This window comes from Salvia miltiorrhiza, chromosome 5 (assembly GCF_028751815.1).
Source record: "Salvia miltiorrhiza cultivar Shanhuang (shh) chromosome 5, IMPLAD_Smil_shh, whole genome shotgun sequence".
Taxonomy (NCBI): Eukaryota; Viridiplantae; Streptophyta; class Magnoliopsida; order Lamiales; family Lamiaceae; genus Salvia; species Salvia miltiorrhiza.
In genome coordinates this window covers 53,001,277-53,018,469 of record NC_080391.1, presented here as the reverse complement: position 1 = coordinate 53,018,469, position 17,193 = coordinate 53,001,277, and the positions used below count along the sequence as shown (strand labels likewise).

The 17,193-nt window shown below is 33.9% G+C and overlaps 1 protein-coding gene, 1 long non-coding RNA gene and 1 other non-coding gene across 3 annotated transcripts; 2 read left to right on the top strand and 1 right to left on the bottom strand.

Annotated features, from left to right (window-relative positions):
• The first annotated feature begins 3,793 nt into the window (after nucleotides 1-3,793).
• On the top strand, nucleotides 3,794-3,875 carry TRNAS-GCU (transfer RNA serine (anticodon GCU)). The gene has a single exon. It is a non-coding gene; the product is annotated as a tRNA-Ser (tRNA).
• Nucleotides 3,876-5,138: 1,263 nt separating this feature from the next.
• Nucleotides 5,139-16,395, top strand: LOC131024973 (agamous-like MADS-box protein AGL27). The gene is made up of 7 exons (XM_057954565.1): nucleotides 5,139-5,689; nucleotides 13,562-13,640; nucleotides 15,004-15,056; nucleotides 15,146-15,245; nucleotides 15,659-15,700; nucleotides 15,777-15,818; nucleotides 15,909-16,395. The coding sequence occupies exons 1-7, from the start codon at nucleotides 5,505-5,507 to the stop codon at nucleotides 15,981-15,983; spliced, it is 576 nt and encodes a 191-aa protein (XP_057810548.1). The 5' UTR covers nucleotides 5,139-5,504; the 3' UTR covers nucleotides 15,984-16,395.
• Nucleotides 15,047-16,035, bottom strand: LOC131025008 (uncharacterized). Its single transcript, XR_009102047.1, has 3 exons — nucleotides 15,896-16,035; nucleotides 15,751-15,809; nucleotides 15,047-15,406 (listed from the first exon to the last, which is right to left on the bottom strand). It is a non-coding gene; the product is annotated as an uncharacterized LOC131025008 (long non-coding RNA).
• Nucleotides 16,396-17,193: the final 798 nt, after the last annotated feature.

Sequence of the window (17,193 nt, the reverse complement as noted above, 5' to 3'; positions counted from 1 at the left end):
ATATATATATAAATGTTATGCTACATACCTTATGTGAGCTCCTTAAGTGAGCACCGCTCACGTTTAACATTCGTTAGCGTTATCTTTTTTGTTTTATACATTTATTTTTATTCAAATACTTCATAAATTGATATTGAAATTATTAATTTTATAAATTACATAAAAATCAAAGTTCGATTTGTTCATATTCTCTTTAACCTCACATAAGGAGCTCACATAAGGTATGTAGCATAAACTTTCTCTCTCTCTCTCTCTCTCTCTCTATATATATATATATATATATATATATATATATATATAGGGAAGAGTTCAACAAGAACATAAATATTTGCAAAGTCTAGAGTCATAATCTCGTTCGTTAGATCGATCTTAATTAATGGCTGAGATTAAAAACTAATATAATTAATATAATAATTTTTGAAAATAAAATTGGTAAGATTATAGTATCCCTTAAATTACTCACTTCCCTCTCTCCTCTCTCTCTCTTCCATCCCTTTTTCCCTCTCTCTCTCGTCTCTCACACAGAACACACACACACCGGCAGAACACACATACACACACAGAACACACACAAAAGGTGGCGCTGCCTCCTTCCTCGGCGCCGCCCAAGTTCAGCCCACAAGTTCAGAGCCACCGCCGCCCTCAAGTTCAGAGCCACCGCCGCCTTCGAACGCCCTCAAGTTCAGCCACCACCGCCACCTTCGAACGCCCCAAGTTCAGCCCACAAGTTCAGAGCCACCGCCGCCCTCTAGTTCAGAGCCACCGCCGCCTTTGAACCCCCTCAAGTTCAGCCACCGCCGCCTTCGAACGCCCTCAAGTTCAGCCACCACCGCCGCCTTCGAACGCCCCAAGTTCAGCCACCACCGCCGCCTTCTGAACTTCGGCCGCCGCCCCCTTCTCCGTGCATTTAACATTCGCCGGAGAAGAGGAAGGGGGCGGCAAATTTTGTAAATAATTTTATTGAACTTATACACGTATAATTCTGTGAACTTTTGAATTTGTGGTATTGAACTTCTGAACTTGTCTTGAATGGTGTTGAAGTTTTCTGGTGTTTAATGGGGGGAAATCGTGAGAGAGAAAGAGGTAGATGGGAGAGTAGGATTGAACTTGCAGATATAGTTTTATGAACTTGCAAATACAGTTTTACGAACTTTCAGATATAGTTTCATGAACTTAATTATGTATTTTGATTTTAAGAGAGAGAGAGAGAGAGAGAGAGAGAGAGAGAGGAGAGAGGGGACGAGAGAGAGAGAGAGAGGAGAGAGGTGAGGGGTGACGGGAGATAGAGAGAGGAGAGAGAAGGGAGTAAATTAAGGGATATTATGAATCTTACCAATTTTAATTATATTAACTTCTAATCTCAGTCTTTGATCAAGATTGATCTGACGAACCAGATTGCGACTCCATTCTCCATCTAATATTGTGTTTCCGTAGAATGCAAATATATATATATATATATATATATATATATATATTAATTTGAATATATATACTTTTAAGTCTATTGTTGCTGTCCATATTGTTCATATTCTCATGTTCTGTGTGTGCGAGATTTCATGTGTTTAATGGGTGATACTTTCAATAACAAAAACGAACAAAAAGATATCATACAAGTGCATAATCTCAAAAAACATGTAAAGAAAATCAACAAAAAACATGCATAATGAATGTTTATCGGTATATCAAATTAAAGCTTTTATTGGCATATATACAAGTGATTATATCTTTATGCAACAATTATAAAATTTTGAGCTGTTACAAATTTCAGAAGGTTTAGTATGCAAATAACTATAGTCGTATAATAATAATAATAAAAGAAAAACACAAATTATCACGTGTGATCATTCATACATTGCAAATCTCATTCAATCATTTTAATAAGACATTTATAAGTATCTTATTAGAGTTGGGGCTATAAACGAGTCGAGTCGAATACTAGAAGGCTCAAGCTCGGTTTGTTTAAAAATTCGGATGTTTGAGTTCAGTTCAAGCTCAACTCGAGCTTTTGTCTTATTGATCGAGCTCAACTCGTCACCTATTTATCAAGCTCGAGCTTGACTCGCATAATACTCAATAATGTCAATTTGAGTTCATGCTCGAGCTCGACTCATCAAATGTTCATATAAAATGATATTCTAGCTCGACTCGTTAAAAACTTATGAAAGGCTTGAAAATGTTCAAAATATGCTCTTGATCTTAGTAAATATATGTCACTCAAGCTTGAGCTCGACTCATTTAAGGCTTGTGTACTAGTTCGATTGAAGGTTCGTGCACAGGCTCGCAAATATATTCGCGGACAAATGAATCCGAATATGTTCGCGCGCTCAACAAGCTGAACACTATCGGGCTTGAACTCGAGTCATTTACTATCGAATCAAGCTCTAAACGAGCTTTTGGGTTCGAGTCTCGATAGCTTGTAAGTAGCTCTATTCATTTACAATCCTAATTAAAGTAAAATGTATTAAATTTGACTTTTTTTTATTTTTTATGATTTGATACTTTTAAAGAGAAAGTAAAATTTTCAGGCAAAGAAATAGCAATATTTAGCACAGTTAGTTCTTTGAAGCCAAATGTATTAAATTTGAGTTTATTATTTATTACTCCATTTTTGTGCGATTTATCATATATATATATATAGGGGAGGGCTAAAATAAAAACATTTCTTAAAATATAAAATATAAATAATTTTCAGCCCTTAGATCATCATGATCTACGGTTGATTCGTAACCTTATTGGATGAATTCGTGGTCTTGAGTTCGAATCCCAAAGGTAGCAAAAATTTATTTTTCACAATTCGTAAACATGTTGGATGAATTCGTAACCCTGTTGGATAAAATTCGTACATTAAAAAACATTTATATTTATATTTTAAGAAGTGTTTTCACTGTAGTCTTCCCCTGTGTGTGTGTGGGTCTAATAGTTGAGTAGTTGTATGAGGTCAAAGTTTCATGTTGAGTAGGCTTCTACCAATTTAAGGAATCTTGATGCGACCTTACATCCTCCCTACACTGCATGTATCTATTCACCAAATCAGATTTTAGTTTTCGTTAATTGGGAGAGGAAGAGAAGTGACGATTTCTCCATCCACAAATTTCTTATTTCAAGTGAAATAAAGATTAAAGAATGTTTTACCGCTCGAATTAAATACTTATTTGTGATGTATTTGTTTTAACAACTTATCTTAAATTATACTAATACTGCATCCATTTTTTTTTTTGGATGTCTTCACCTCACTTTTTCTAATTTGAATACTATTTATTTTTACTAGAATAATCTTACTTTGTGAAAATAATATGTGGAGCAATAACAACAATAAAATAAAATAACTATTAGAAATTATATCTTGTAAAGAACAAATTATAACTAGTAAGTAATTCTTTAATGGGCTATTGGCTTCTTAATACATGAATTTTGGGCCCATTTTGATTTTTCCTATCAATTTAGAAAATTATCAAAAAATACGTGAATTTGTATTCATTTTATTTTTTCCCACAAACTTTGAGAATTATCAAAAAAATACACAAATTTTAGCTTATTTTATTTTTTTGTGGGAAAAAAATAAAATGAATCAAAATTTGTGTGTTTTTTTTATAATTCTTAAAGTTCGTGAAAAAAAATGAATCAAAGTTCGTAAGGAAAACCAAAATGGACCCAAAATTCGTATATTTTGGCGCCAATAACCTTTTTTTAATTTGTGTAAAAAAATGAAAGGAGAGTATTTTGATGGGAGGATAGGGAGCATCGTATTTCTCTTACATGTCAATTTTAAATTCATTTAAATATATTCATCAAAGACGCTTTGGCCGAGTGGTTAAGGCGTGTGCCTGCTAAGTACATGGGGTTTCCCCGCGAGAGTTCGAATCTCTCAGGCGTCGATTTCTTTTTTAGTTGGCCAGAAAAGTAAAAACAAAAAGAAAAATATATTTTTTTGATAATGATGCAATAAATTTAAAGAGAAATAAAATACGATCGCCGCGTCGTACAGGAACGAGACGGAGAGGCTGCGGCGGCGCGTTGGGATCTCTCGGTGGCTGGTGATGGCCGTCGACACGGTGTAACTCATGTTGATGGATACACAGTTATAGATACAACCTTCCACCATCAATTTCTTCTGCTCAAATGAGACGTTAAAAAAGCATAACTCTTCATTAATGGAATCACTCCATTTTCCCACCACCCTGTCTTTAATCCGACCTCGTTTAACTTTTATTTCCCAATTTTCGAGCATGCGATACACCTACGTACTCCAATTTTCATCCATGCATTTGAAATTTGTTAATTATGGCGTCAATAATAATGCAAATTAAATTTAAACAAACAGTAAATCTCATTAATTATGAGGAATACAATCTGCCCTCCGCCCAAGAGTCGCTATCTATCAAAGTTTATCCGGAAAAACATTGTTTTGTCGTTTTACTTAAATACTCTAAATTCATCATAATTATACTCCATGCGTCCACGATATGACCCAAGTTTTAACAAAATTGTAGATATTAGTTGATAATAGTGGGTATTAGTGCGAGTGAAGTTTGTGTCTCACTATATATGTGCGGAGAAAAATAAATGTGGATTTTATTGCTATAAATGAAAGTGAAAATGATATTGTGAACAAACTCAAATGATAATAGTGAAAATGATATTGTGAACAGAAATCAAAGGCTTTAAATTTATCAAAGCTCAGTACATATGTAATAGTTGAGAATTAACCCTTAAATCTTTCGATTATAAAAGAAGATTTTTATTATTCAAATATGATCGTTAATTCTAAACCTTTCCATTAATACTGTGAGATAAAGTTTCTTCAATTTTGAAATCACTAAATGGAATTGAAATCATTAAAATTAACCAAATCTAAATAATAGTATAGTACTTCCTACGTCCCATTAGTAGTGTTTTATTTTTCTTTTTGGGTTGTCCTTAGTAGTGTCTAATTCATTTTATGACAATATTCTCTCTATATTTAATATTTAAATAATTTGCACCATCTCATTTTATCTACTTTCTACACTCTTTAATTTTCGTGCCCAAAAGAAATAAGAGTGTGATTAATTATTTCAATTAAATTAAATGTAGTTTATTCATACACCACATGAAGTTCTTTTTGTCCCATCCCATCCCATCCCATCCCATCCCATTCACATCACGGCATGCTCTTCAATGCTGCTTAAGCGTAGTTTTTATCCTGTGATGATGAGGTGCATGTAAGTAAACACGTTCTACCCAAATGCACACGTGTTGAATTGCTGCGTGTAAGCTCTCTTTGCCCTTTTTACCGTAGTTAGATTTTGATGCAAGCGATAGGGAGTGGCAGTTGCCGCAGCGAGCCACCACAAGCAATCGACAAGTGTTTCCCCTTCCCCTTCAATTGCAAGTGGATCCCTTCCTGCTTTCCAATCAAGATTCCACTTCGTTTCGCTCATTTTCTAATCTCCGAGATTCGCTTTCCGCTCTCAATGCCACATCATTTCCAGACCTAATTTTCCGTTTCAATTTGGGAAATAATCATGGGGAGGAGGAAGCTCCAGATCAAGCGAATCGAAGATATAAGCTCGCGCCAGGTCACCTTCTCCAAGCGCCGCAGCGGATTGCTCAAGAAAGCTAGAGAGTTATCGGTGCTCTGCGATCTGGATATCGGCGTCATAATCTACTCATGCCGCGGGAAGCACTACTGGTACTGCAGCACCAACAGGTTAGTGAATTTTATTTTTATTTTTTTTGTAATTTTAATTTACCTTTATTTATTTATTTATTAAATTCTCCCATGGCGATCGAAGCCCAGGTTTTCGAGCCGTGATGGCGAGTTTCGGATTCTGTTTTGAGTGATCACGTCGATTTAGCATAAACGATTAAACGTGTCTCGCCTTCTTCCATTCTTTTCTTCCCCAAAAAAACCTCGTGCCTTGGAATTCGACAATTTTTCATTTTCACGACTTTGATTTCCCACCTGCGGAGTTGGTTGATCTCTTAATACTTTAATCAATATATTAATTAATGGTGGCTTTAGTTTTACTTCTCCTACAGAGAATTGATAGCTTTGAGTCTTAGACGTGACAAGCATTTGATTGCTGGGACTCACTGGAATTGAAATTGAGCTAATTTATGTTTATTTATTTATTAAGTGCAGCTTTGAATTAATCTAGTATGAAGTAATTGGACTTCAGTTAAACACAGACAAACACCCCTCCTGCTTCTGATAATTCAATTCCACGCAACTATGTTATAAAAGTAATTTAAAACGCATCAAAAGTAGCCCTTAAGCTGCCACAAACCAACCAACCTTCAACTTTTATTTTTCTTGCCAATGAGTAGCTCCTAGTATTAATAAATATATGTATATATATACACGTTAAAAAAGCATGCATTTTTATTATCTTAGATGTAGTATTTATGTGTTCTTTTCTTTGTACTTGTTATTAGATGCATTTTTGTTTGCTTTTTCTTCAAGTTTTACTTTTGCTCAAATAAGATGATGATTTTATTTTAGTATGTTCATATTTCTTTCTTTGTAGTTCTTATTGCCTGCAGTTTTGTTTGCTTGAAGATTTATGCTCAAATAAAGGTCATGATTTTGTTTTAAAATGTTTGTGTTTACATAATATATTTCATATTGGTGCACTAGTTATTGTATTTACTGTTAATTGCCAAGTAACACATGGCTTTTCAACAAATTTTGCAATTTAAAAGCATGCTGAAATAAGGACTTGAGATTTTGACTTGTAGCAAATTCATTACTCCTAATTTTTCCTACAAACAAAAGCTTGATGTGGCACATAAACGTCCTTGTGTGATGATGGAAAAAGAAATTCTACCGCATGATAGATGACATTTGTTCATAAAAAGTAGATAGAAATTACGCTGAAAAGTTTTTTCCTTTGAATCCATAAAATCATCGATTGATGCCTACAAATGGTCTTTGGCTTTGCGATCGCCACATCGAAATGGATGATAAATGGAGATACGAATCCGATTTAAAACCAGTAGGTTTGTCCGAATAGTCCTAATTCCTAAAAGAGGAGGGTTGAAGGCCAAAATTTTCTAGCTTGAGATAATTTAATCAGATTTGCCCGAATCGACTAGCCCAATAGCTCGACACTAGATCTAGGAATGCGATTCAGTACCGATGAAATGCCCCAATAAACCAAAAAAATAAGATGGGTTAAAGCCGATTAAATAGAATGAGTTAGGCCTGATTGACATCTTTTGTAAATTTGTTTCTTAGCTAAAAAAATTTCACATCAGCTGGATGTGGCAGTTTCGGCCATGGATGGTAGCGACCTGAAGGGCAAAGCCACCTCTTCACTGAGCAACAACCGGCCGTTGTATGGTGATCACTATGGATATAGCTTGTTGAAGTGGCAAAAACTTTTGCTACACATTCACAGAATGACGTTTTTGTGTCAAATGAATTTTTCGAATGTTGAAAAACATTTGGAGTGACAATTTTGCTATAAATCCAAATTTTTAGGTCCTATATCAAAGATTGTGTTTAAATTGCAAATTTGTTGAAAGATTGGCATAATTTGTCAATTAACCTTTGTATTTATTCATACATAGGTTGGAATTATAGATGAATGTAGTAGTTTTCCAAAGTGTAATTTGAATATCACAAAATTACGAACACACTTTGTGAAATTATTATGACATCATAATGCATTTGATCTCTACTATATATTTTATGATAAACATTGTTCTAAATTAGTTGATATTTTGTATATTAACTCTATCATGACTACTATGCATTATTCACGGAGATGATTGATCAAAATAATCTAGTATACTGTATAGGTTCATTGTACTATCCCTCCATACCGTTACTAAAATCACGATGTAAACTTGTTTTTTTATTTATGTGTCAACTTCGCATGCTAACTCTCGTGAAGTTAGGTAGGCATAAGTAGTAAAATGAATCAAGCTACCAATGTCTTCACTAGTAAAATGAATCAAGCTATTTGGATCTTAGTGCTCGTTTGGTTCAAGTAGAGTAATGGAAAGGGAATGGAATCAATAAAGGAGTGGAATGGTAACAATGACTATTACTTTTATTGATTATTTGGTTTAACAATGGAAAGAAATCATGAGTAAGGGATTCCCTTTCTTTTGTTTCCCCTCTATTTTGAGGGGTAACAAATTGGGTGATTGGGTTACCCTCAAGTAAGGGTAATAGTTAACTCATTACCCAAACCAAACAACAAGTAATGGATTCAATTAATTGAACCCCTTTTCAATCTCCAAAAACACCCAACCAAACATGGGCTTAGACTATATATTTATCAAGTCAAGCTCATTTAGTGGAACTCATTAACTAAATAAGTAGTTGGAGCTTGATATTACTTGATTCAATAGCTCATGAGCAAGTTTGATACGCAAATTAGATGGAAAAATAAATTATTTACATGGTATAACTTGTTTTCTTAAAACCTTAATTTGTAATAATTAGTAATTTTAGTATATTATACTCCTTTCGTCCATGATAATACTTCTTAGGAGGTAGTGGCATGGGTTTTAAGACGAGGTTGTTGAGTGTATTGAGAGTGGTGAAATGTATTGTAATTAGTGTTGTATTGTTTTAATTTGTATTAGAAGTGATAGAATGTGAAAGTTAGGGTAAATGGGATAATATAAGTGGTTGGGTGTAGTTAAAAAAATCGTAAAGGAAAAGTAAGAAGTTTTATCATACACAGGGGGAGTATTGGTTATAATAAAATGATAAAATTTAAGTAAAAATTGTTATATATCTGTTGAATAGGTTACTCATTTTGACTTCTATTTAACTTTAAAAGCTTGTTTATACATAACTCATCATGCGGGTCTCAAAGTGTCCGGTAAATAAAGCTCAACTCAATAATAAAATGTGAAGAATCTACTCCATCCGTCTCACAAAAACATGAACAAAGAGAAAATGGCACGGGTCTTAAGAAATGTTAGTTGAGAGTTAAAGTGAGTGGAAAAGGGGTTCCACTTTAAAAAATGTTGTGAGAGTAATGAATTCATTAAGAAAAGATAGTGGTGGGCCATAATGGTTTTTTTGTAAATAAGTGTATAAAGGAGGGATGAAAAATAAGGGAATAATTTCCAAAAATAGTAGTGTTCATGTTTTTGTGAGATGCCCCAAAATGGAAAAACGTTCATGTTTTTGTGAGACGGAGGGAGTATAATTTTTTTGCATGAAATCAAATAACTGAGCCAATTTTTAAAAGATTGATACAACACAACTATAATAGAGGCAAAATCTCGTAGAGTTCCTGATAGTCTAACTACAAAATCTTGATAGCTTCTGAGGGTGTGTTTTCTTTCATGGAAAATGACGTGATGCATTTACATCTCTCTTTTTTTCCACCCTTTTCACATGTTCTCTAAGTTGGAAAATTTTCCTCGGGCACAACCCTTTTATGATATTTTTCCTTCAATTCATGTTAATATTATCATAAGCTATTTTTGTGATCATATTTTCGCGTATTGTATATTTTCCTGATCTTTCACGTTTACCCTAAAAGTGTCTGCAATTTGACTCCCCCTCTCTCTCTTGTTCTCTCCCCTCTAGCTTTCTTCCCTCTCGCACCCTTTCTCTCTTCTCTTTCTTCCCTCTCATTCTCTTTCTCTTCTCTCTCTCTTCACTCTCACTTTGGCTCTCTTCCCTTTCAATTTCTCTTTCTTATCTTCTTTCTTGATAGGCTAGAAAAATCTCTTAAGAGTATAAAATAAGAATAGATTTATCTCATTGATCTAATGGTTGAGGTTTAATCTTAGAAAAATTGTATTTAATGGGTGACTTTTCTGTAGAACACGTATAAATTCGTTGTATAAATGTCTGAATTGCGAAAATTAAAATTTTCGCTACCTATAAGATTCGAACTTTGGATCATGAATTCATCCAATAAGGTGATTAATTAACCATAAATCTTGATGATCTAAGGACTGAAAACGGTTCATATTTTATATTTTTTAAGAGGTGTTTTTATTTATTCCCCCTCCTATGTACACACATTCATTAATGTCGAATGAGGCCATAATTCAATATATATGTATTCATATGAATGATTCTACATATATTGAATTATTTGGTTTCGAAAATTAAAAATGTCTTGTTTTAAATTGCACTAGTTATAGATAAAAATAAGTAAATAAGTGTGTTTTATGAAAATCATAAACTAATCAATTAAATAATAAGGGTAGTATAATTATTTAAACCTATTTCCAACGGAGGGAACAATTGTATGGAATAAATGTGGTATGACAAAATTTTTTGTTCAACCAAACTGAACACACAAAATTTTGGCATAGAGCTTGGTGAGATGGCATGAACTATATCTTTTTACAAATTCCTTAACTTTCTCTTCATTCAGAATTAGGATCCTCGTTATATAACTATTTGATGGTTTCAAACCCTTCATGTTGTGGAACTAGCAATACAACATGACCATTATAGCAACTTTATTCAAAGTTCTCTACTTTACACAAAAGTTATCTTGTACGTGATACCAATTAGCATGTCTTCTATTCAAATCTGATTAGGAGTTATATATTGAGATCTTTTTATAATTTAGAGTTAGATGAGTTATTTTCTAATTAGATGTGGTGCTTACCTCAAAAGGTTTGAATAAGGTTTAGGCAAGCAATCAATAATATTCACACCCATCTCATTTATAATTTTCATAATATCTCCCAAAAATTAGGATCTATAGTGTATAACTCAAAACATTTAGTTGTGGAATTAGCAACACAATATAATTTTTTAATAGTTATATACCGAGGATCCTAATTCTAAAACCATCAAATAAGACTTAGATAATTGATAGCTATCTTGATCTTGATTGATTTCCTATGATATTGATTTTGGAAACAATCAAGAAGTGTTAATATAATTACACTAAAAATCTTTGAGATTTTTTTAGTTAGGTGACAAGAAGGTGGGTCGAACATCGACATCTCACTTCATACTGGTGAAAATCATCACTAAGTTATAAGGACAAGAACCTCGGTAAGCCTCGAGGCAGCCCGAGGCATAAGCCTCATACTAACTAATAATGACAAATCTTTTATAAAAAATACAATATAATTATAAAATATAGATAACAAGCCACACATACATTCCAATTGGAGACGATAGTTCTCAACGTTAATCATCTCATTGCAAATTCAACATGATTTGTGAACTTCTAAGTGTTTGGATATTTGAGCTTATAAGTTTGAGAGAGAAAATACTAGTTAAATGAAGTTGAAAGGGTATGTGATGGAAATAATGAATCATAGTAAAATTATTTTGTAAATTGATTGTTTGTTAAGATCATGAAAAATTAAGATGGGATTTCAGAACTTAGTTTTTGGAGAGTTTATGGACTTTTGGAGCTTATTTTTTGGTGGGTATATAATTTATAACACAAAAACTATAGTACAAAATACTAAGGCTCATGACCTTAGTAAAACTTTGTGAGTAAAACCCTCCCACCAGGGCAAAACTTTACAAAGGAAAAAGAGAACCATAAAGTGCACCAATATCCCAAGGATAAGACAACATAACAAAGCAATAGCTAAATGAAAAACCCAAACAGCCTAAGTGACCATTCTTAAACAATTGGGTAAAATTCATAAAGAATTCTAAAGGGTGAACTTAATCCCATGAACAATCCTTCCATCAAAAGGGTGATTTTTCCTAGCACTTCTAAACAGCCTATAAGCTCAGCCAAACACCTTATTAGTTGTGCCTTTTTCGAACTATTCCTTTTCTCCTATCACGTAATTTTCAAGTACTCCTACTAGGGAACCTTTGATACTTTACGTGGCTTGGTCCATCACGTTTCATATCCACGGGAAGAATACCCAGTTTCAATGGCAAAAGTCTTTGTGTTCGTGACGTCTCCTTGGCTTGCTTCATGAATCTCACCAACACCTTATCCTTCTCATCCAACTTTTCAAACACTTCATCTCACCAACACCTTAGGAGGTGTTTGGTTTGAGTGATAAAGACATGTTTGATAAAATAATCCACCTTAATCAAGTGTTTGATTTGCATAATTGGGCCCGTGATTAATATTTCGGCCCGCATCTAACATCCATTTGAGTGATTATTTATTACCCCAAAGATGGGTGGGTTATTTAATCACTCCTCCAATCCTATCAATCTTATCAATCATATCTATCTCATCCACCAAACCAAACGCCTCTTAGGGTTATAGAATGTTAACCAGTATGCATAAATTTTGTCTCATCTTATATATTTACGAGTTCATGTTATTTATTACAACGAAAGTACACACAAATGTCATAAGTTGTTGACTAATAAAGTATCACAAACTAAAAAGGGAAGGGGTTGTTGAACCATTTGAAAGATTTTTTGAAGATAAATTCATAAATATAGTTGGATGGAAAATGTGAAGAAAAAAACATATAGTATGATATGTTGTCATAATAAATATGAGATATATTTATAGAAACTGTAGAGTGACATTACAAACCTTAACTAGCTGTTCTGCAAAGACAGTTTATCTCCTTAAGTTAATGTGATACAGTTATCTTTATGTCCCTTTTGCTATATTAATGATCCAGCTGTTCATATGCTCAAAAAAAATGATCCAGCTGTGTATGCCTTGCACTGCCTTTTGAATCTTTGAAAGTATAATTGCTACAGGCTGTATCTGAACAAATGCTTTTAAATGATTTAAGAATCTGTTTTTCTACAAGGATGCTTAGGCAAAAGTAAAACAAGAAAATAAAAGAAAACTGATGTATTGTGTATTTACCAGAAGAGAATTGACATCATTACCCAGGGGCATTAAATGTCGACATTCTTAAGATTTGGTGTTAATCAACTCATGATGTCCTATTCTTGGAGATTTAGATTGAAGACCTTTCCTCAGTATACTGGCAAGTATATTGTTATTGATCCTCTATAGCTAAACAATGCAGTAGATTTGGTGATAATTTCTGCAATGGAAGATGACTAAAGTAGTGAAGTGTCGACCAGTTTACATGCTGTAATCAAATTTCTAGCATGATTTGATTTTAAGATTTTTGCATGGCCCATCTATGCTATAGTTGCACCTAGATACATGTACCTATACAGAACTCTGCATTCAGCGACTCTAGGCCAGAAGATAAGAACAAGTGACAAGACAAGCCACAGTTGTGGTAGCTTTTCTTTGTTTTCTATCTCTCCACTTGGTTACAAATGATTGTGATGTATGAAAAATTATAATGTGGAGTCTCTTGCTATGGGTTGGAATCCGTGATTATCTATTAAAACAAGTTTTATCACCATGTCCCGACTCATGGGCCTCGAAATATTTGAAGCTAAATGTAATGAGATTTTTGCTGGTGATATGCTTTTGTTAAAGATGTATAATCTTCCTCTAGAGGCTGGTGCTAGCTAGCACATTTGCCTGCATTATCTTCCTGTTTATATTAATCAATCACTTCAAACTAGCTATTCAAAATGTGTACTGAATATTGTCTACAAAACTTTAGTACTTAGTTGATGACAGATTCCTTTATTATTCATGCTTTTGGTGTTCAATTTTATTTGTGAATGATATTCTCACTTACCTCAACTTTAATTGCTATCCAGCTTGAGTGAGATCCTGCAACGATATCATAGTCGGGCTGAGACAGATGCAGGTCCCTCCACTCAAGTTTGTGAGACACAGGTATCTGTTTATGAAATCAAAGTCCAAAACCTGTCTGAAGGTATACAAGTATCTATTCATCTTACCATAATTCACGGGACAAACTGTATATGAAAATAAATTTGAAAGTAAATACATGTATGGATGTTTACATGAGTGTCAATAATATATAAGATGTAGATGCAAAAGATAGATCATACTCCCTCCGACCCTCAAACATCTTCCCAAGGGAAGGTGGCAAGTTAGTTGCGTATTTGATGCGTGGAGAATAGGTTCCACAAAAAGTGAAGATTGTAAGAGTAATAGTTAGTGACTGTTTCCAAAAATAGGTTAAGAAGATGTTTTGGGGACGGATCAAAATAAAAAAAAAGGGAGATGTTTGAGGGATGGAGGGAGCAGTATTTAACATAAATCAATTTGAAAATCAATAGTTATATCATGGACCATGCATGCACGCAGTGATTTCATTGGAAGTTAATACGAAAATGACCTATATTTTTAGCTTTGATGACAAAATTTTTGTAAATTCATTTGCCAGTATAGATTTTTTTTTTACTATATCTTACCCAGTCCTATAAAGGGGGCATTTACTTTGGAATATTAGCCTTCATAGATAAAAATAGTAAGACTAATCACTTGTTTACTTTGATGTATTGAAACTTTGGGATATCCCAAGGTCATTGAATATTTCTGTCATTTGAATTAGTTTAGCTTAATTCATATTCCATCGGGATTGAAGAAATCCTAATCTTGATTCTTGAAGATAAAAGTACTCAAGCATGCAAAGTAAACGTCCCCTAAGTATAAGATTTTGCATTGAAACACCAGTATATGCAACACCAATGTGTAATTATGCTTATGCATGTTTTGTACTAATTCTTACACTTCTTTCCTACAGAATTGTACATGTTTACAGTAAAACTATATATCCAAGTGTATTACATAGTAAATAAATTATGTTTCAAAGATTTGTAAATGTACATAAAAATACATATAATTGTAAATAGCATAGGATTAGTAGTAGTTATGACCTCAACTTTGAGGTTTTATATTTACGATATCAACTCAACTTTAATTTATCTTTTAATATCCTGAACTTTGCAATATGTTTAATTTTGTCCGCATCTTAACCAAAATTCAATGTCATGGTCATTGTCTGGGCGTCGGATATCTGACTAGCTCACCAGTAAATGTTGGAAAAGAAAAATGACACGACGCCAGAACTTTTAATGCATGACAAAATTAAGCAAATATGCTAAGTTTGGGATAATTAAATAATTAACTAATGTTAACCCTATAACATGAAAACAGGCATCATAGTCCTAAAATTGTATGAAAATATGTTCAACATTGTGAAGGTTATTGTTTTGTGTTTCCATGTCAGGCTAAATATTCGCGTTTCATCACATGTAAGGAGCTCCTCCAAATTGTGGAAAGGCAGCAACTTCAGCCCTCCCTCTATTTTACTTTATTCTACTTTGTTAAGATGGGATTAATGGCTACAACAGTTTTTCCTATTTTAGCAGGGATCTTGAGGAGCCATCCGCCGACGACCTCAGCGTCGCCGACTTTATAAATCTTGAGAAACAATTTGAGACCGCACTAATACAGACCAGAGAAACTAAGGTAACTGGACTCTCATTCTTAATCTCAACTAATATAAGCTACCAATCTTGCTAAAAAGGTAGAAATGGAATGTATTATGCTGCTTCCCAGCCAACGGATTTTGATATTTCTTGGCTCTGTTTTGTTGTGTCTTTGTGTTGGAAGTCCATTGGATTCCACACCTGTAAGATGCCGCCACAGAGCTCAGCTTAGGCATTATAAACGCTAGGAACGAGCTTTATATATTGACATATATATCAACTCTACAACTCTACACCTGTAAGATGCCGCCACAGAGCTCAGCTTAGGCATTATAAATGCTAGGAACGAGCTTTATATATTTACATATATCAACTCTACAACTTTCTTGTGCTTAATTTGTTCCATTAATGGTTGCTAGATTGATCTCGTTTTTCATTTGATGGCTTATGCAGACACAATTGCTTCTCAAGTCTATATCAAGCCTTGAGAAAGAGGTAGAGATCTGCTAAGCATTAACCATATAAATGAAAAAGTTAGGAGTCACCTTATTTATGCCTTGATTTTGAACAGGAATTGATGTTGGAGGAAGAGAAGATGCTGTTGCTGGGGAAGGTATATAGATATATGAACATATTAGATATTCAATACAGATGAAGTAAAGAAGTGATGGTGCATACTGAGTAACTCACTGATTAACAACAGATTGGTGGGAGCAAGACGAAGATTCGGGCGATCGATCTCAACGCACTTCCTTCCGAGGAAGGAATGGCTGATTAGCTCAAGCTCTCAGAATGTAACAATATCATCGTGTACAATGACAATCTTCGGCCCTGTTATGTTACATTCTGAAAGCTCGAGCTAATCAAACACTCTTCCTTCTCCTCCTCCTAGTTTGTATATTTATGCATAAATGAAACTGGACACACATATATATATTGGTGGTTGAGCATGGAAATAAACAGGGAAAAGCATCATCCATGACGGTAAAAATGAAAGAGATGAGACGTGGCGGAATGTGATTGGTGAGGGCCCACCTCTTCATGAAACTGTATTTGTATTTGTAGTTATAGTGTCAAATTAAGCGGTGGGAATTCACCTCGAGATAGATGCGCCACTTGTGAATAATTCTGCTACTTACAGCATTATCTAATCTAAATACAAAATAAAATATGTTTAAAGTTTGATAAAATGATGAACACGGGTGTAGTAAGAAGACGTGGTGGAATATGTGCGCTACATTATGAAGGTGGTTTTAATAATAATAAGAAAAGAAGAGATGAAGGAAGTTATACGGAGGCTCTACGTTCACTTCCTCTGCACCCACAGCTTCATCGATAAGCTACGCAACACTAAATGTGCCACGTCCACACATCGTGTTGCTCTAACCAAATTGTCGCTCTTTTTTACTTTTCAGCTAATTTTATTTTATGCAAGTGGGGAGCTCAGCCCAGATATTAATAGTATTGCTTAAAAGCATGGCCCCTTAAGGTTTGGGCACGTGAGCAGTCAGTGGAGATGTGATGCGGCACGTCTCTACATCGGATCAAATTTAGAGTTGAATTCATGGTTTGCCATGCAACTGCATATATGCTATTCATATTTAAAAATAGGGTGATAAATTAAATTAATATAAATAAGTACTCTTTTTGTCCATAAAAGAACTTCCTATCTTTTCTTTTTGGAACGTCCACAAAAAAACTTCCTACCTATTTTTGAATTATTCCCCACCACTTATAATTACTCTTACTTTCATTTTTTCACAACTCTCAATATTAATTATAACACATTTTCACCACTCTCAATACACTCAACAATTTTTTTTCCACTCTCAATACACCTAACAATCTTTTTTCTAAAACGGGTGCTACTCCCTCCTATGAAGTTTTTTCATGGACGGAGGGAGTATAAAAAAATATGAGATATTTTATCAGGTGATAATTGGTTCGGTTATGATTTTGGTGAACCATATCAAAATTCTTTAAATTCA

Bases quoted from the DNA above. Each gene is read 5' to 3' on its own strand.
- LOC131024973 (XM_057954565.1), top strand. From the start codon at position 5,505: ATGGGGAGGAGGAAGCTCCAGATCAAGCGAATCGAAGATATAAGCTCG. The intron at 15,246-15,658 runs GTAACTGGACTC...TGGCTTATGCAG, and splicing joins TACAGACCAGAGAAACTAAG to ACACAATTGCTTCTCAAGTC. The intron at 15,701-15,776 runs GTAGAGATCTGC...GATTTTGAACAG, and splicing joins TATCAAGCCTTGAGAAAGAG to GAATTGATGTTGGAGGAAGA.